A 19393-nucleotide genomic window follows, 5' to 3' on the forward strand; every position below is an offset into this window, starting at 1 on the left:
TACATTCCTGGGCCCCGCCCCAGACCTACTGAGTCAGAACCACTAGGCGAGGGAGGAGCCATAGGTGATTCTTACACACCTGGCATCAGACAGTCCTGTGTTCAAATCCTGGCTCTGTCACTCACCAGCTGTGTCCTTGGGAAACTCATCTGACCACTGTATAAATTTATATTTTGAAGTGACCTGAATTGTGGAGTTGTGCCTTTTCAACATTTATCTTCTATCCAAATATACACTTATATTGACTGAGAATGAATCCTGTTATTCAGTCTTTCTTACACAGAGTATTGATAGCAAGGTCTTTAGAAGTGCTTTTGAACCCTTTTTTAATAGAATTTCTAAATATATGTAGGAAAAATTAAAATTAAAAAAAAAAAGGACGTGGAACTGGAACCCTAGATAAAATCAACATCTTTTTTTCTAGAAGAGTACCTGTGGTTGATTCAGTTCATGATGTTGGAATGGGGACAAAGGTGAGCATCGGGGAATTGGCAGCCCTCACATGGGAACAGGCAGGAGCTTTCCCAGGCTGGCTGCTCTGTCGGGATTGTTTGAGTCAATCACACAAGTGGGACAGGACACCCACCTCTGGACCGCAGCCCAGCCCCTCGGGCTAAGGAACAAATGCTTTCCCGGGAGACTTGCAGGATGTAAAATCCTAAGGCCACTCTGGGCTTTATCTCTGGTGCAGGTATCCTGCAGGTGCCCCTTGCTCCTCCAGGCCCTCAGAAGGCCCAGCCGCAGGCTCTGATGAAGACCTGAATGAGGCAGCCACTGCTATTGTCCACAGACAGTATAGAAGGAAGTCAAGCTCCGAAGTGACCATCACCACCCACTGCATCATTGCCCAGCGGCCTCCCCACTAGTGCCACTGTCACGTGGGTCACCTGTACTATCTGTGCAGGTGTTTGGATGCACCCCCACTCCCTCGCCTCTGGGCTGCCACAGGCCTGGAAGCCTCTCCCTCCATCCCCTTGTCCTGCTAACTGCCACTCCTCAGGACTCAGTTGAGCAGCACCTCCTCCAGGAAGCCCTCCCTGAAGCCCTCCCAGTGGCCTTAGTCCTCCACCCCATGCTCTCACTACAACCACAGTCCTTAGTGCACTGCGCTCCCTTTGACCGACAAGTCTGCTTAATCAGTGGCTAAAAGGTCTCTGTGATTACTGTGATATCACCTCAACCTATTTTACTCAAATGAAAACACTGGATTTTGTAAAATGTAAAGACTGCAGAGAGTAATAAAAGATACAAAAAGTACTTCTGACTCCCCCAGGAAATGAAATATGTTTATCCCTGGTATAAAACAAAGAGGTGTATTCATAATCTGTGCCTAGCAGATTCTGGACAAAAAAACTCTTCTGCCTGCCCAGGACCCCTCCCTTCACGGTAGCCCCGCCCACACATACACACACTAGTTCAGTAAGATTCTTAGTCTATACAGAAAAACCTGGATCCCAGCCCATCCTGGTCCGCAGGAGGCCAGAATTAGGCACAGAACCCAGAACACTCTCCCCCCAAGCCCCAGTGACAGGGTCAGGGACTGGTATGGGCCCCAGGCTGCACCCACTGGTCTTTCCTGAACTTTTGCCGAGCTACTGGGAAGTCTCTTCCTTTCTGCAAGTGGCAGCAGTCAGACTCCTGAAAGTCTGGGGCTGCCAGTGGCTGTCTTTCCCACCATGTGGAAAGAATGTTCCTGAAAATCACACTCACCAGAGGAAAGCAGGGGCCGCGATGGAAAGAGAAAGGCAGAGCCCTGACATATATACACTACCATGTGTGAAACAGATAGCTAGCGGGAACCTGCTGTATGCACAGGGAGCTCAGCTCGGTGCTCTGTGGTGACCTAGATGGATGGGATGGCGGGGTGGCAGGTGGGAGGGAGGTCCAAGAGGGAGGGGATATATGCATACATACAGCTGATTCACTTCATTGTACAGCAGAAACTAACACAACATTGTAAAGCAACTATACCCCCCAAAAAAAAAAAAAAAAAAAAAAACAGAGAGAGAGAAAGGCAGAGCCCTGAGAACACCATTCTCGCATCCAGAAGTGCCTAGGGCCTGCGAGGTCCAGTTATAAGGACCAACAAATTCCTCTTTGCTTAAGTTAGTTTCAGTTGAATTTCTGTCACCCAGTGTGGTAGGCTGAATGACAGTCCCCAAAGATACCCAGGTCCTAATCCCAGGAACCTGTGAATATATTACCTTATATGGCAACAGGGACACTGCAGATGTGATTAAATTATGGGCCTTGAGATGGGGAAGTAACCTGGATTACCCAGGGGCCCATAAATGTAATCCCAGGTGTCCTTAAAGAGGGAGGTAGAGAGAGATCTGAGAGGCAGAAGAGAAGGCCATGTGCCCACTGAGGCAAGATGCTATTCTGCTGGCCTGGAGGCTGGAGGAAGGGGCCATGACCTGCAGAATGCAAGGGATACAGCTCCAGATCCTGGAGAAGGAAAGGCCTTTTTCCTAGGGCCTCAGAGGGAGTGAGGCCCTGCCGACACCATGACTCAGACCAGTTAGACTGATTTTGGACTTCTGCCCTCCAGAACCATATGAGAATACCTTTGTGCTGTTTTCACCACTAAATGTGTAATAACTTGTTACAGCAGCGAAAAGAAACTCATACACTTGGCTAACACAAATATTCTGCATTTTCTTTATCAGATGCCTTCGGGGGGAATGAAGACAGACCACCTCACCCTGAATTCTGGGCTGTGCACCCAAGCTCCAACCCGCTGCTGTAGAAGGTGACACATTGCCTTGCTCTGTAAGGCACGCTGGTGAGCAGGGGGCAAGGGAGGCAGAAGTAGGAGGGCTATGGCTTTAGAGTCTGGTTCTCTCTCGTGGTCAAATCAATAAAAAATCAACCAAAAGAAAAACTTACCTGCAGTCGGAAAGTGAGAGCTTTCCACACTGGGCCAAATCCCATGGGGCAAGTCCTAAAAAGAGTCAAAAGGCACAAAGACATTAACGAAGAACATACTAGGAGTGGTTGAAAGCCATTTTTGTAAATGGCTCACGTGGAGAGGAGCTGCACTTTTATCCAGAAGTCTGATATAAATCTTTCTAAGTTGATCATCCCACCAGCTTTTGAGTACAGGATGATGTAACTGCATTTCTGGGAGCTGTCTAGGGAGACAGCAGAGTGTAGGGGAAATTTCATATAGTTGGACAGACCTGGGTGCAAATCCCATCTCTGCTTTTCATGAACCCTGTGATGCTGGGAGAGCCTCAAGTCTCTGAATTCCCAAGATGCTGCAAGTTTTCAGAGTGGCACATAAAACTCTAGCCTGGGAGTCCGGAGAACTGTATTCGAACTGGACCATTTACTCGCTGTGTGTCCTTGGCCAAGTCTCTCAGCCTCTCTGAGCCTCATTCCTCCTCTGAAATGTGTGGACCTCAAAGCCTCCTCCCAGCTTGCTTCACCTTGTTCAGTGATGAAAACTTGTCTAAATGGGGCCCAGCCAACCCCTCCACTCTACCTTTGTAAAATACTGAGCCTTGGAAAGGCCCAGACCCCACCACTATAAAATAATGATAATAATAATTACTGTTATTGTAGTGCCCTGGCTACAGCCCTTGAAATGGGCCAAGCCCAGTGCTGTTCACAGCAGCATTATTCACAATAGCCAAAAGGTGGAAGCAACCCAGTGTCCACTGATGGATGGATAAGTAAAAGTGGTCCATGCATACAATTCTACTTATAGGAGGTATGTCAAATTCATAGAGACAGAAAGTAGAATGGTGGTTGCCAGGGGCTGGGGGACAAAAGAATGGGGGGGGTTGTTGATTAATGGGGACAGAGTTTCAGTTTCACGAGATGAAAAGAGTTCTGGAGATGGAAGCACAACAGTGTGAATGTATTTAACATCGCTGAACAGTTAAGAGGGTAAATTTTATGTGTCTTTTGCCGCAATTACAAATATAAACACAGAAATAAATAAAGCAGATCTGTGATTACCTAGAAGGAACTCTAATATATATCACGTAAGATCCCTAGGTCATAAAATTATGAATAATATGGTTTCATTTAATAAAAATGGCATTTTTATATGTTTAAGACATTATTATATATTTAATAATTATATTTATGTATTTATATTTATCTTTATTTTTATATAAATTACAGTTAGTTTAGTATATATTTACATATTTACTTGCATATTTAATAACTTGAAAGTATATCTATATATATATGTAAATATTTAACAATATATTTAATACTAATTATTTATACATTTAATATATAATTACACGTTTAACAATATACAATATCATAACCACACATTATTTTTAAAAGCCTCGAAAGGAGTATGCTGAAGTCTTAGACTTTGGGACTTGGGGACCAAGTCTGTGCACAGTAGAGGGGGGGGATCCCTTGTTTCCACGCCACCTATATTGTTTCATTTCTTGTAAAAGGAGCATGCGCCCATGTGTCATTGCAACAACAGCAATAACGAGAACAGAGACTGAGTGATGGGAACTACTCCTGTTCCTTCAGGGTCTTCCAGGCCCCCCACCTACAATGGGAACGTTGTCCCCGAGACCCCCTCGGACAGGTGTGTGTGGCCAGGACAACCACTAATCCATAACGTGCCTTCCACAAGGTGGAAAGAGATGCCACTTCCTCAGAAGAAGAATGCCGTGTGCCAGACACTGATGTGGATGGAATAAGTCTGTGCTGCCATCTGGCAGGAAAAAAACATCTCCTAAGAGCACACATCCAGCCTGTGCATAGTGACCTCCTTCTAACAAGTACAGTGCAGGGGGAGGGGGTAATTTCACAGTGGAGCAACCTGGCCAGCGCTAGTCCAGCCGGGAGTTCAAGGTCAACACCGACAGCGAAACATCCCAGAAAACTTCCTCTTAATTGCTAGTCTCTACTTCTGAAATTGAAGACCATGGCATAGTTTCCAACTTATTTAATATTTCTTTCCCTTTGACTGGGAATCCACTAAAGAATCATTTTTGCCATTGTGTGTTTCATTTAAAGAAACATTTACTAATATGATCATTTTTACTGTGTGGGCAGATGTCTGTTCCCAATTTAATTCCTGGAAGCCAGGAAGAATTCCAAGCAACTCACAATTATTTGACAGTTTTCCATCTTTGTTTCCACTGGTAGAAACAGCCTTCTTAAATGTGCAACTCTTTCAAATAAATTAATAATATCTTGAATTTATGTTCATGTCTAATCTAATGTTCCCAAACTGGGATAATTTCTAGTCAGAGAAAATTCCCCAAAGCTGTTTTGTAGGACAAGGTGTTCTGTACATTATTTTTTATGTGGCTGCATATCATTATAAACATAGAAACAACAGTTTAATGTATCTAAATCTGTCTTCCTTTGATGCTCATAAATTGAATATGCCCTCAGGACCATGTGGGTGTTTTTCCACTGTTATAAACTATAGTGAAATCTGAAAACAAACAAATGAAAAAAAAAAAAACACCAACAGCGATAAATCATGTTACTAGATGCACCAAGATGAATCCCAACAGAGGGCACCCTGCAAAATACCTGCCCAGGCCTCCTCTAAACTGCTGAGGTCCTCAAGACAAGGAAAGTGACAGCTACATGTAAAGTGGTGTCCTGGATGGGGTCCTGGGACAGAAAAGGACATTGGGTACAAAAGCTAAGGAAATCCGAATAAACTATGGACTTCTACAATAGCATATCAAGGTTAGACCATTAACTGTAATAAATGTATCTTACTAATGTAAGACACTAATAGTAAGGGAAACTGTGTATTGGGGAGAATATATATGAATTTTCTTTACCATGTGTACAATTTTTCTAAAATCAAAAACTGTTCTGAAAACTAAAGTCTGTTAACCAGAAAAGACTAGAATTCATTCGTGAGGTCTCTGGGGCAAACAGTGGTGCCACGGGGCACCCAACTCCCACACACGTCTGCCTATACGACCCCTGCCCCTGGAACTCTCCATCCATTCTTTCACCCAGCCTTTGCCACACGGCAGGCTCTGTGCCAGGTCCCTGACCTCACCGAGGGACAGAGGTCCCCTTCCCAACAGACGCTTCCACTTGAGGGCAAGGGGCAGGATCCCAGGTAGCAAATGACTCAGGAAGCCCTCAAGTGCCAGGGACCCTTGGCTATGGCTCCCTGAGGTCTCGCCGGATCCTGGGTATCACTAGCCTAGGGGTGACGCTCTGGGGGCTCCTTGGCCACCGTGAACGCCTGCTCTCACACACACCACACCAACTGCCAGTCGAAGGTGGCTTCAATATCCAGCCTTCCCCTCCCTGGTGATCCCCCTCTCCAAGATGACACAGCTCCTGACAAGGTCACCAGGACCTCTACAAGGCCTCAGTTCACAGCCAGTTCTCCATCCTCATTGCACACAACTCACCAGCAGCATCTGGTATGTGAGTGTATTAGCATCCTATGGCTGCTGTAACAAATCATCACAAACTGAGTGGCTTAAAACAAACACATGTTTATTACTGTATGGTTCTGGAGGTTAGGAGTCTGACATGGGTCTCACTGAGCTAAAATCAAAGTGTCTGCCGGGCTGCATTCTTTTCTGGAGGCTCTGGGTAAGCCTCTTCCAGCCTCTAGAGGCAGCCCACACTCCTTAGCCCACGGCCCCTTCCTCCATCTTCAAAGCCAGCAGCAGTGGGTTGAGGTCTCCCAGTGCATCCCTCTGACCTTCCAATGTCATATCTTCTGACTCTCTCCTGCCTCCCTCTTCCATTTTTCAGGACCCTTGGGATTACCCTGGGACCACCAGGATGTTCCAAGATAACCTCCCTTTTATAAGGTCAGCTGATTAGCAACCTGAACACCATCTGCAATGTTAATCTCCCTTTGCCATGTGATGTAATACACTCACAGGTTCCAGGGATCAGGATGTGAACATCTTTGGGGAGCCCTCTCTCCCTGAAATACTTTCCTCCCTTGACCTGTGGGTCACAGTCTTGGTCTCATCTCCTTTGCTGGATGTCTGGCCCTGGTGTTGCTCCAGGCCTTTGCCCTAAGGCCTCACTCTTCTCAAACCATACTTACTCCCAAGGGGAACTCAGCCAGGCCCTGTGGGGTTAAAGGCCTGTGTACACTGACCACTCCTTGATATAGATCTTCAGCTCAGATTCCTCCCCCAGATCAAGACTCACCCATCCACCACTCTCCTGTACATCTCTACCTGGATGCCTCATAGGTATGTCAAACTCAACAAGACCAAATCAGAATTCCTGATTGCCTCTGAGGTTTCTGCATAGTAGCTAATGGTATCTCTAGTCTCTCATCTGCTCAGGCCCAAGTCCTTGGTTTCATCCTTGACTCCTCTCTTCCTCTCTCTCAACCCACATCCAATCCCAGCAAATCCCCTGACTCTACTTTCAAAATATATCCCCAATCCACAACTTCTCAGCAGCCCTCCACTAACCTCCCTGGTCCATTTCACCTCCGTCATCTGCCTGGTCTCCCACCTGCCTCCTCTCTTGGTTTTTCTTTCCACCTCTGCCCTCTATCCTCTACTCCCACACCTGTCATGCGGATGCTTTAAAAAGACGAGTCAGAGCAAGCCACTTTTCTGCTCAAAACTCACCCATGGCTTCCATCTAACTCAAAATAACAGCCAGTCTTAGCCATGGGCCACAGGGCCTTTCCTGATCTGGCCCCTTCTCATCCTCTAGCTTCACCTCCTCCCACTCCTCTCTTCTCCCCCCACCCCTACTCAGGCCACACCAGCCTCCTTACTGGTCCTGGGTCACACTAAGCACTTCTCACCTCTGGCCTTTGTCCTCACTATGATCTCACTCTGGAAAGTTTTTCTCCAGAAGCACCCATGCCCCTCCCTCATTCCATCCAAGGCTCTGCTCAACTGTCATCTCCTAAAAGTGCCTTCCCTGACCACCCTGTCTAGACGGCGTTCAAGGCCATCTCTGCCAGCCCAATTTGCCCACTGTATTTCTCTCTACAGCCTGACCACCAACTGCCACACTATAGATTAACACCATTTAGTGTCTTTCTCCTGCCCCAAGAATGCAGGTCTAAGAGCAGAGACTGTCTTGTTCCCTTGTATCTCAAGCACCCAGAACAGTCTGGCACCTAAAGGGCCTTCCATAAACACTCAGAAGCCTCTTGTCCACTCAGGCCTTCACTGTTTCTCTCCTTCTGACGAACTTCCAATAGCACTTTCTGGGATGATGGAAATGCTCTATGGTCTGGGCTGTCCATTATGGGAGCCACTAGCACATGGGGCCATCGGGCACCTGAAACCTTTAAATTCAAACAGCCACAGCGTGGCCGGAGCCAATGTACTGGACACAGCAGTTTTAGAACAACTGGGAAACAGTTGTAAACTGGCTATTAGCCCGCCCTTTGCAGGAGGGGAGACATAATAAGTTAATGTGAGCATTTGGGTCCCAGTTTTCAAAGCACTCTTTTGTAGAGCCTAGCAACAAGCATCCATGTAAATGTTCTGGCATATTGGCTTCCCAAAGGAAAGATCAGGTGAGGACAGGTGAGTGAGCTCTGAATGTGGGGGCCATTGTGAGAGCACAGGACAGGCCTGGGGGTTTGGCTCCCTGGGCCTTGGTTTTCTCATCAGCAAAATGGGCCAGATACTTCCCACCACACCAGACAGGAGCAAGTGAAAGGACCTTGTGAAAATGTTCATCATGAGCTTTATAAAAGCTCAGTAAATTGACACAGCATTACTTTGTCTTCTCTAGTGAAAACCTAAGAACTAATCATAGACAGTGAAGGGAATCTCATTTAAGAGACCTAAAAATCTGTAGCAAGTGTAGCAGGCACCCTGGGGTCTACAGGTAGAAAACTCAACAGGACAAGAGGAGCCGGGCCCTGGGGGAGGGCTGGGAGGACCACAGGGCAGCAATGGGCCAGACCACTGGACAGACATTCCTGGGAACAGAAGCCTGGATTTGCAACAGGGGTCAGGGTGGAAAGGGGATATAAGTGGCGAGCAGGGGGCAGGGCAGAGTGGTCAGGTGTATACCATGGACAGGTCACCTAGAGGTGGGGGGAGGAATGGATGGGAAATTAGGGCGTGAGGGTGACCCAGAGGAAACAACCATCAAAGTCCAGAGGCTGAGGGGTGGGGACTGAACCTAGTGGATGCGGCCGGGTGGGCGAGGGAGTGGGGAGCAGACATCAGAACTGATTAGGAGGAAAAGGCAGGGGGACTGGTGACCAGATTTGGCGGAGGGAGAGGGGAAATCTAGGGTGACAGCCAGAGCTCTGTGCCCTCCCAAGTTAGGGACCACACAGGAAGGGGCAGGGTGAAGTAGAAAGTGCCTAAATTTGCGGTCACAGAAAACCCCAGCAATAGTGCCTTTTATCAACTGCTACACTCTCCCGAAGCACTCACCTGTGTAAGATGCTCTACCTACATTCCTGAACTCATCTAAACTCTCACATCGACCCTCTGGGGTGGACCCTGCAATAGTTACAGATCAGGAGACCGAGGCACGAGAAGTGAAGCTACCTGGCCTAGGTCACAGAGCTCTTAGGCTGCTTAGGGGGATCGACCCGGCCTCTGGCAAGGTCCAAACCCACAGCCACCAGCCACACCGCTGTCTCCACCTTTTCAGGGAGTTTTCTGGCCACAAGCGGAAAGGAGCACGCGTTGCATCCTACTCAGATCCCGCCCTCCCTTTAGGGTAATTTCCCTAACCCGAAGGGGCCTCCCCGCCGCGGGTATAAGGTGAAGCCAAACTTCCCAACTCAGACCCGAGACTGGGGGCGGGCCCTCCTTACCTCCGCGGTCTGCTCTGGCCCCACCCCGGGAGCCGAGCGGGGATCCGGGGAAGGCTGGGCGCCGAGGGGGCGCCAGAGGGGACCCGGGTCCGCGGGGAGCCGGCCTCGGTCCCCGGGCCCCGCGGGCAGCGCCAGGGCGGCAGCCAGGAGGCCCCCGGCCAGCACCCACTTGGCGCGCCCCCGGGCGCCCGCCGAGCCCATCGCCAGCCAGGGACGCGAGACCCCAGACGCGGCGAGGGAAGGCCGAGTTGGAGCAGCTTCCGGACCCCAGGCCCGCCCCGCCGCCGAGCATGCTCAGTGAGAGCCTCCGCGGAAAGTTTTCTGGAACTGACACAGGCATCTGGGGCTTGGCGGGACTGGAGGAGGCTGAGGACCGAGACAGGCGTGGGAGGGAGGGAGCCAGGGTGGCGCGGCGGGCGCTGGGCGGCCACACTTGAGTTTGATCGCGCCCCAGCCGGGGGGGTCTACCAAAATCAGATTGGGTGACCCCTGCTTCCAAAGATTTCAGGGGCTCCAAGTGCCCCTCCATTAATGCCTCCTCCGTTCTCTAAGTCTCAGCTCAGACTCACCTCCTCCAGCAAGGCTTCCCTGACACACACACACCGCGCTGAATCCGGAGTGTGCCCAGGCCCACCAGCCCCCTATTAGAGAACTGTGAAACTTTTGGAGAGGCAGGGTCATGGGGATACAGGAGAGCAAGGAGACGGGCTGGGAGGGAAAAGGCAGCTCAGAGAGAGGAAGGCCGCTGTTCATGTCCTGTTGGGTTCTGTTCAACCCAGTGAGGTTCCCACTGTGTGAACCCTTGCTGTGGATGAGCCCTTGGACATGTCCAAGAAGCCACCCTCACATTCCCCCAGGAGGGAGGGGTGGGCAGGTAGTCAGGACAGCCACTGGGGGACCTCTCTGGGGAACCAAAAATAGGGGAGTTGGTGTCTGGAGCCAGGAGGCAGCAGCTGAGCAAACTCCCAGAACTCTCCATGGCAGCAGGGCTGTTACTGCCCTGGGCCCGCAGCGACAGCCTACACCTCTTCACCCTCCTGCAGCCTTCCTGCAGGGCAGCCTGTCGTGCTGTCTGCAGCCTCAGGCCAGGAAGCCTGGCACCTGTGCTCCTTCTTACCCTGCCCCTCTGAGGACCGTCCTTTCCTGACTTGACAGGGACAAGACAATGGGGTTTGGGAATCTGAGTTTATTAGCCAAGCTTTCCGCACAGGGTACACTGTCCTTGGGGGTACCCAGCATGTGCCAGGAGTGAGACAAGGCCAAAGACTAAATGCTAGCATATTGCTGGAGCATTAATTCTATTAGTGAGAAATGTAAAGGATGATTTCGATATGCAAACAATTTTATAATAAAGTAAGATGCAAAGAACACTACATTTTAAGAAATAGAAGCCTGAGTATCCAAAGAAATAGCCAGCATAAAGCAAGAACTTCTGGTTATTGCCCTCATACATGTTCCCAGGAGCCTTGGAGATGCTCCTAAGGAAATATTTAAGAAGCACCGCATGGCAGAGAGTGTGAGTCCTGAAACCAGACAGACACGGGTGTGAGTATATGTGCCCAGTTTCCTATTGCAAGACCTTGAATGAGCCACTCCTCCTGTCTGGCTGTCAGTTTCTTCATCTATAAAAAGTAAATCTAGGGCTTCCCTGGTGGCGGAGTGGTTAAGAATCCGCCTGCCAGTGCAGCGGACACTGGTTTGAGCCCTGGTCCAGGAAGATCCCACATGCCGCGGAGCAGCTAAGCCCATGTGCCATAACTACTGAGCCTGCGCTCTAGAGCCCACGAGCCACAACTACTGAGCCTGTGTGCCACAACTACTGAAGCTCGTGCGCCTAGAGCCCATGCTCCACAACAAGAGAAGCCACTGAATAAGAAAACCGCGCACCGCAACGAAGAGTAGCCCCTGCTCACCGCAACTGGAGAAAGCCGCGTGCAGCAACAAAGACCCAATGCAGCCAAAAATAAATAATAAATAAATAAATTTAAAAAAAAAAAACAAAAAAAGTAAATCTAGATAATAGTTCCCATCTTGCCAACTTGGAAGGAGTGAAGAGGAAATGATGGAAAAAACCAGAAACTTGAGCAGGATGTCCAGGTTAAGGACACAAAACCCCTCTCTGGATCCCCAGAGATCCCCATGGTACCCCTGCTCTGGCCCTCACAGGGAATTAAGCTCCAAAGGGTAGGGGTGTGAGTGCATTCGTGCACGCCTGCACGTGTGTGTGTGTGTACCCCAGCACCCAGAAAGAGAGCTAGCGTCAGTAAATGTTGCTTAAAGAAAGAACAGTTGCTGAATTCTTCTGCCTATCTCCCCACACAGCTGTGAAATCCTCCCTGGCGGACCTTGTCTGGTTGGTGGTTGCCCTGGCGCTGGTTCAGACAGCAGGGTCTCTGGAAATGCTGAGCGAATGAATGACCACGCGGCATCTCCTGGCTAGCAGGGGCTGAGTGTAACAATCTCCCTACACGTAGTCTTAGAGGAAAGCATCGACCATCCTGGAAGAAAATAGCATTAAAACAGGAGTCTGCAGGCAAACAAGTTCAGAGGCAAGGCCGGCCTGTGTGGTCCAAAGGGGGCCAATTGGTAGAGGTCAGGAGAAAGGCTGAGTCAGACTTGCAATGTATCACTTAGTGCTGGCCCTGATCCTCATCAGGAGGAAGGGCGCGTAATAGTGCCCATCTCCGCAGGTTGTTAAGAAAGTTACTCGGATCATCAGGCTAAATGCTTAACAAATCCTAAGCACTCAATAAACAACCCAGCACCACCCTCCTCCCTGGCTGTGGTCCCCTCCCCCTCTGGAAGTCAAGAGGCCCGTGCAAAACAAGACTCCTCCCAAAAGGTCCTCCTGGCTGAGAAGCACGCCTCTGGCCGGGCATGCTCAGTGCAAAGGCTGGGCTGGAGGCGGGGGTGGTTCAAAGTTTTGGGCGGAGGGTCCAGGCTCCTCCCTCCGGCTGGGCAGCACCGGGAAGCCGGAGGGGAGCTGGAGGAAAGAGGCAGCACAGGCCGGAGGAGTCGGCGGAGTGCGCTGCGCCCCTGGCCCGCCGGGGACCAGGTCCACTGAGGACCTGGCGGGGATGGATCTCCGAGCGGCGGGCGCGGGCAGCGCGCGGCGGCGGGTGGGATGCGGCGGGCCGGCCGCCTGAGCACCCCCGATGGCCCGTGGCGCGGCGACCTGCGGGAGCGACGCGCGGCTGCAGCTGGGCCGGGACGCGGTGCGGCCGGCGCCCGCGCTGCTGGTCCCCGCCGTGCTGCTGGGCACCGCACTCGGCCTCGGCCTCGGCCTCGGCCTCTGGCTCGGCTGCCGCGCCGCCCGCCCGCGTCCGCCGCACCAGGTGGGTCGGCCGAGCGGGCAACCGGGGTGTGGGGCGCGGGGTCGCGGTCTTCCTCGGCCCTGTGGTCCGGGTTTCCAGCCCCCTTCTCCGAGTCCATTTGAGCGTTATCTTGGGCATCGCTCGCAAAAGGTCTTGCCCTGGGGGATTCCCCTTCTGCTCCGGGGGGCGGCTGGAGACAGTGACTTCAGAGGGAGCCGGCCAAGTGACAGAAGGGCTCTGGCTTGGAGTTGCCCCGAAGTGTCTGCTCCACCTGACAACGCTGTGTGACCTTAGCTGATGAAGGCCTCCAGGCCTCAGTCTCCTCATCTGTAGCACCAAGCGTTTGGACTTATGGGCGGAGCTCAGCATGGTGGACAGGAGGGCAGGGGATTTCCCCGCCCCTGAATGTCCATTCTGCTTCCTTGCTGTGTGCATTACCCAGTTAGCTCCTCTTGAGTCCCAGCTGCTACATCAGCATGCATTCAACATTCGACCACACAGCAAAAGTTTGCTGAGCACCTTCTACTGCCAGGCATGGCCTAGGGGCTTAGACACTTCATCAGTGTACAGGATAAACCCTGCTCCTGCCCCTGGAGGTTCACAGCCTCTGGATGGACAGATTACAAGTAAACACTTGATTATAACACAGCCCCATCATGAGTTCTGTGATGGGGAAATGAAAATGCTAGCATTTATTGAATTCTGGCTGTATGCTGGGTGCTGAGCTACACTTTCTACCTGAAAATGATCTCATTGACTCTCCAAAACAGCTTGTGAGCTTGTTCCATTAATGTCCCCATTTTGCAGATGAGGAAACTGAGGCACAGAGAGGTTAAAATAACTTGCCAAATGACAGGCATGTGTGTCTAACCCCAAAGCCACTGTATAGGAGGTGGATGGGATTGGTCACAGGTGGCTGCCTGAAAGGGATTAATGGATGCTTCATATGGCAGTTGTTGTTATGGAATCGGATGTTGTGTGGAGGTATCGGGCATACAGCAGGCATTCCATCAGTGGTGGTATGATCACTGTTTTAGGTCCCTGCAGCTTTGACCTCTTTGAGGGATGAAGTCTGGTGGGATCTGAGATAAGGTGGTGTGGTTTTGTTCCCCCATTCCTGGCCCACATGAGAAGGGGATGCATCCAGCAGATGTAAGCATCTCACATGGCAGGTGAATTCAGGGGCGTGTCGTGCTGCAAAGGGGTGATAAAAGTTGAAATTAACATAGTGCAAGATGCTTGTAGGTAAGTTTGAGGTTGTCACATCCCGCTGGTGATTAAGAGACACTGGCTCCTTGTGTGAAGAGGGAAGTAAGACGTCAGAGCCTTTCCTGAGTGTCAGGCCTCTTGCCAGGAGTTTGCAGGCATTTGCTTCTATATTCTCACTCCAAGCCTTTGAGTGGGGGGACTGTCAGCCTCACTTTCCAGGTGAAGACATCTAGGCTCTGCAAGGTTGTTCTCTGTCCAGGGTCACATGATGAATGAACAGTGGCTGGACTTCAACTGCAGTCTGTCTGAACCCCTAAGTCAGAGTGTTTAGTCATCCACTACCTGGTAAGGTGGTAGTTAGTATCTGTCTTAGTCTGGGCTGCTATAACAAAAATACCATCAACTGGGTAGCTGATAAACAACACAAACTTATTTCTCACAGTTCTGGAGGCCGAGAGTCCAAGATCAGGGCACCAGCATGGTTGGGTTCTGGCTAAGGTCCTCTTCCAAGTTGCAGATGACTGACTTCTTGCTGTGTCCTCATATGGCACAAGGGACAGGGGAGCTGCTGGAACCTCTTTTATCAGGGCACTAATCCCATTCATGGGGGGCTCCACCCTCATGACCTAATCACCTCCCAAAGGCCCCACCTCCAAATACCATCACCTTGGGGGTTAGAATTTCAACACATTAACTGAGAGGGAAAGGGACACAAACATTCAGACGATAGAGTAGCCCATTTCGCAGCTGAGTAAGCTGAGGCTGACAGAGACTCACCAAGCTGTCCGGGTTTGCACAGCTGGTCGGTCACAGCTGCACTAGTCCAGTTGAGGGTGGTGGTGGCTTAGACCAGATTTGTAGCTATGGAGGGGGCTCTGGCTCAAGGGTAAGGCTGATTGGGTTTTCTGATGGTTTGGATGTGACCTTTGTAGCACTCCTTTCTAAGTGTCCTCCTTTCCTCCGTCTCCTGCCTCTAGTTTCTATTTCTAAAATAGAAGCAATATGACTGTCCTGGTTAAAAACCTCCAGTGGCTCCTGGTTGCCTACACGAGATCACGTCCAGTTTCCTCGCATGGTATATAAGGCGACTGACCTTCCCTGGGGCATGGGCGCCCATGCATCCAGCCACCCAGAATCCCCTTGATCCCCAGATGTCACTGCACTTCTGCACATCTGTTCTTTGCCTCTTGTCCCACCCATCCTTCAGGACCCAGGAAGAAAACCATGTAGGGAAGTGTTCCCAACCTCAGGCTGGATCAGACACTTCCTCCCTCTTGGGTCCCGGGCACTCTGTTCTCCTCCTCTGGTCCAGGTCACCCAGCTCATAATTCTGTCTTGCACCACTTTCCCTTTGTGGTTTCTGTTTTATTTTTGTTTATTAGTTTTATTTATTTCATCATTAAAACTTTTTTTTTTTGCATCAAAGTTACACATGCACATAATTTAAAATGTTCGTTTGCAACCATTTCCCACTTTTCAGAAGCCATCTCGTTCGACTCTTGTTCAGCTGGCTATTTTGGTCATTTACTTCTAAATAACCTGCTGACATGGCTGCTTGACTTCCCACTGCGGAAGTGCGGAGTGATTTAGCTCTCTTTTCTCCCTTCCTTCATATTTACACCCTCCTTATCCACCATCACCACCTCCCTGTGTGGTTATGGGGTAATTATGGTGAAATCAGTATTTGGTGTTTTCGTTATTACAATTCCATAAACATAATTCACTGTCAGCCAAGGATCCGCTGTACTTATGATTACTTTCCTTTTTTGCACAATATTTTGTTTTCCCTGACATTAATAATTACCCATTTTTTTCATTTGCTTAGATTCTGTGTACTTATCATCTGTTTAACAGTAAACTTTCCCCCATTGTCTACATTTTCTTTCAAGGCATTTGAATACATTAGGTATTTGATCTGTTTTATCTTCTGGGAAAACTTCTCTCCCAGAGAGCTTCTGAACTCTCCAGTATGAGCCGGTTGCCTCTAGACCGTTGCTATTCTCATAGTGAACCAGAGCAATCTCATCAGCGTCACCTGGGAGCTTGTTAGAAATGCCAGTTCTTGGGCCCCACCCCAGACTCACCGATGAGAATCTCTGGAGGTGGGTCCAGCAAGCTGTGTTTAACAAGCCCTCTCATGGTCTCTCTGTTCTTAAAGTTCAAGAAACAGTTGCTGTAGGCTTTTGCTGTCACCATTGGGACCTCTTGGGGCCATCATGCTGGAACTACTTCACCTCTCTCCTGGGTTGGACCCTCTTTCAGGATCTCCTACACTGTCTTTATTGGCTAATTTCCTCATTTGGGTAGAGCACGTCCTCCAGTAGCTTTCTGAGAAAAGGATAGGTGGAAGTTCTTTTGAGAATTTCTATGTCTGAAAATATCTTTCTTCTGTCTTTATACTTAATTTGGTTAGAGTAGTTAAGTTATAGAATTCCAGGTTGGAAATAATTTTCCCCCAGAATTTTGAAGGCATTTTCTCCATTTGTCTTTCAATTTCCGTTGTTGGTGTTGAGAAATCAGGTTGTATTCTGATCCTTGATATTTTGCATGGTATCTCTTTTTTTTCTTCTGTTCCTCAATAGAATCTTAAAGGATCTTTTCTTTACTCCCAGTATGTGAAATGCACCAGGATGGGTCTTGGGGGAAATCTAATGCTTCTTATTGTGCTGTGCATTCAGAAGGCCCTTTCAATCGAGAAATTCATTTTCTTGATTTCTTTAATGACTCTTTTCTTTCTCTATGTTCTGTTGCTTCTTTCAGGAACTCCTATCAGTTTTTGGTTAAATTGGGCCTCTAATTATCTTCCTTCTCTCCTATTTTCGATCTCTTTGTCTTTTTATGCTGTTTTTTGGGAGACTTTTCTCAACTTTATACTTGTACTGAGTTTTTCATATTCTTAATTTTCAAGAGTTTTTTTTGTCCTCAGAATAGTCTATGTTTTTACTAGCCTATTCTTATTTTGTGACTGTAAAATCTTCTCTTATCTCTCTGAGGATATTATAATTGTTTGTTTTTAGTTTTCTTTTCCCCATGCAGTGTCTATTTCCTGCCTGCTTTTTCCTTTTGTTTGTTTTGGGGTTTGTCTTTCATATTAGAATCTGTTCTGAATGGCTGGTGACCCTTGATCTCCTGGCCATTTTTAATTGGGGAGCAAAAAATCTGATACTCCTTCTTGGGTGACTGAGGTTTTTCTCCTGGAGTCTTTACAGTGATTGGACCAGGTCCTTCCCTGCAGAAGCCTTGTGCTGGTCAGCTATGGCTGCTAAACAAACAACCCCCAAATCTCTGGCTTCATCATCTAACCTTGCCTACCCCACCCCCAACTGCTCCAGCCACATGGGATTCCCTGGACATGCTGAGCGTGCTTGTGCCTCAGGGCCTTTGCACTTGCTGTGCCTCACCCTGAAATGCTTGTCCCTGTGATACCTGAATGGCTTGCTCTCTCACTTCCGTCAGGTTTCTTTTCAAATGCCACCTTGTCCAAGAGGCCTTCCCCTCCCATCACTCTCCATTCCCCCATCCTCCACTGATTTTCCCTATAGCACTTACACCTCCGACACACTATATGTTTATTTCTTTGTTTGCTTATGTCTCTCTTCTGTCACTAGAATGTAAACTCCATGAAGGCAGCGGCTTTGTTTGTTTTGTTCATTACTCTATTCCCAGTGACTAGATTAAGGCTTGACACTGAGTAGATGCTCTGTAATAGTTGGTGACTAACTCAGTGACAAACTGGTGATATATCCTCAGTTCAAGATTATATCCATGAGCAGCCAGTGGTCAAAGAGGGGCTTGATAAGTGTCTCTGGCATAATAGGATTTTCAACACAGTAGATAATTATGTTCTATAAAATCAGCGCAAACGCGGGACTAGCAAATACTGAAGCATTGGTCCCAGGGGAGATGCAGGGTTTTGTTTCTGCAAGATCCTGGTCACAGTATTTTCATTAACCAATCAATACGTGTGTTTATGTGTGTTTCTGTTTAAAGGTGCCTCATTTAACGTGGTTGATTCATTAACCTTGAGCTCACAGCCAACAGCACTATAACGCGTGCCTGAACGAAGCTTATCTAATACATACATTTTCTCCATAGGGCGCATCACAACCTTCTTGTCCTTAGACACACTAGACAGCACTTAGGGGTCATTTTCAACAAAATCGCCAACAAAAGTGCCAAAAAAGAATGGTACTAAATAGAACATGGAGAGGACAGTTGTTTGCAGTATGAGCTGAGACAAGAAAGTAGGGCGTGGCCTTGTTCAATCTCATTTGGAAACTGCACGTCGGGCAATTCACATTGTTCACATTTCTGCTCGTGTCCAGGAAGGACCGCAAAAGCACCCCAAGTGTCGGTTTGGGGGATTACAAATAAATTTACCAAGTAGGCAAATTTGCAGATACAGAATCCACAAATAATGAGCATCAACTGTAGCTCACAACAGAAACCATTCTATAGTTTTAGGTTACCTAAGATATTTTCTTAAAAATTATCCAATCACAGTATAGGAAGTAACAGGAATTTTAATATTTATGTGTCATTCTCCATGTTAAGCTGTTACCCCCACGCCAAGGAGCTCACAGGCTACAGGAGCTGGGGAAGTGGGGACCAACTCAGAAAAACAATGGAATGAGCTTTTTCAAAATTAATTAATTAATTAATTAACTGATTTGTTTTTGGCTGCGTTGGGTCTTCGTTGCTGCACGCAGGCTTTCTCTAGTTGCAGCGAGCAGGGACTACTCTTCGTTGCAGTGCACAGGCTTCAGTAGTTGTGGCCTGTGGGCTCAGTAGTTGTGGCTTGCGGGCTCAGTAGTTGTGGCTCGCGGGCTCTTGAGTGCAGGCTATAGTAGTTGTGGCACATGGGCTTAGTTGCTCTGCGGCATGTGGGATCTTCCTGGCCCAGGGCTCGAACCCATGTCCCCTGCATTGGCAGGTGGATTCTTAACCACTGCACCACCAAGGAAGCCCTGGAATGAGCTTTGATCCAAGTATTGCCTCCAGGTCCTGAGGACACGCTGAGACGGGGCTTTGGGGGCTTGTCAGGAGGGTGACACCTGGATAGTCTTGAAGGATGTGGACCTGACTCTAGGTGGAGGGAAGCACTGCACACACAGGGCCAGGC

The 19393-nt window shown here is 49.0% G+C and overlaps 2 protein-coding genes across 8 annotated transcripts in view; one reads left to right on the plus strand and one right to left on the minus strand.

The window, feature by feature from the left end:
* The window catches only part of EVC2 (EvC ciliary complex subunit 2), a 143901-nt gene extending 133866 nt beyond the window's left edge, over window positions 1–10035 (minus strand). For both annotated transcript variants that reach the window (XM_057546799.1, XM_057546800.1), the window contains exons 1-2: window positions 9749–10035; window positions 2890–2944 (exon numbers count right to left, since the gene is read on the minus strand). In XM_057546799.1, the coding sequence (XP_057402782.1) occupies window positions 2890–2944; window positions 9749–9949 (256 nt within the window). In that variant the 5' untranslated portion in view covers window positions 9950–10035. The remainder of the gene's footprint in view (window positions 1–2889; window positions 2945–9748) is intronic.
* Window positions 10036–12671: 2636 nt separating this feature from the next.
* The window catches only part of EVC (EvC ciliary complex subunit 1), an 87947-nt gene continuing 81225 nt past the window's right edge, over window positions 12672–19393 (plus strand). For 5 of the 6 annotated variants that reach the window (XM_057546412.1, XM_057546410.1, XM_057546411.1 and 2 more), the window contains exon 1: window positions 12674–13083. In XM_057546412.1, coding sequence (XP_057402395.1) covers window positions 12904–13083 — 180 coding nt within the window. In that variant the 5' untranslated portion in view covers window positions 12674–12903. Of the gene's footprint in view, window positions 13084–19393 lie in introns of all 6 variants that reach the window. The other variant, XM_057546415.1, reaches the window with a different exon arrangement.

This window comes from Balaenoptera acutorostrata, chromosome 5 (assembly GCF_949987535.1).
Source record: "Balaenoptera acutorostrata chromosome 5, mBalAcu1.1, whole genome shotgun sequence".
Lineage (NCBI taxonomy): Eukaryota > Metazoa > Chordata > Mammalia > Artiodactyla > Balaenopteridae > Balaenoptera > Balaenoptera acutorostrata.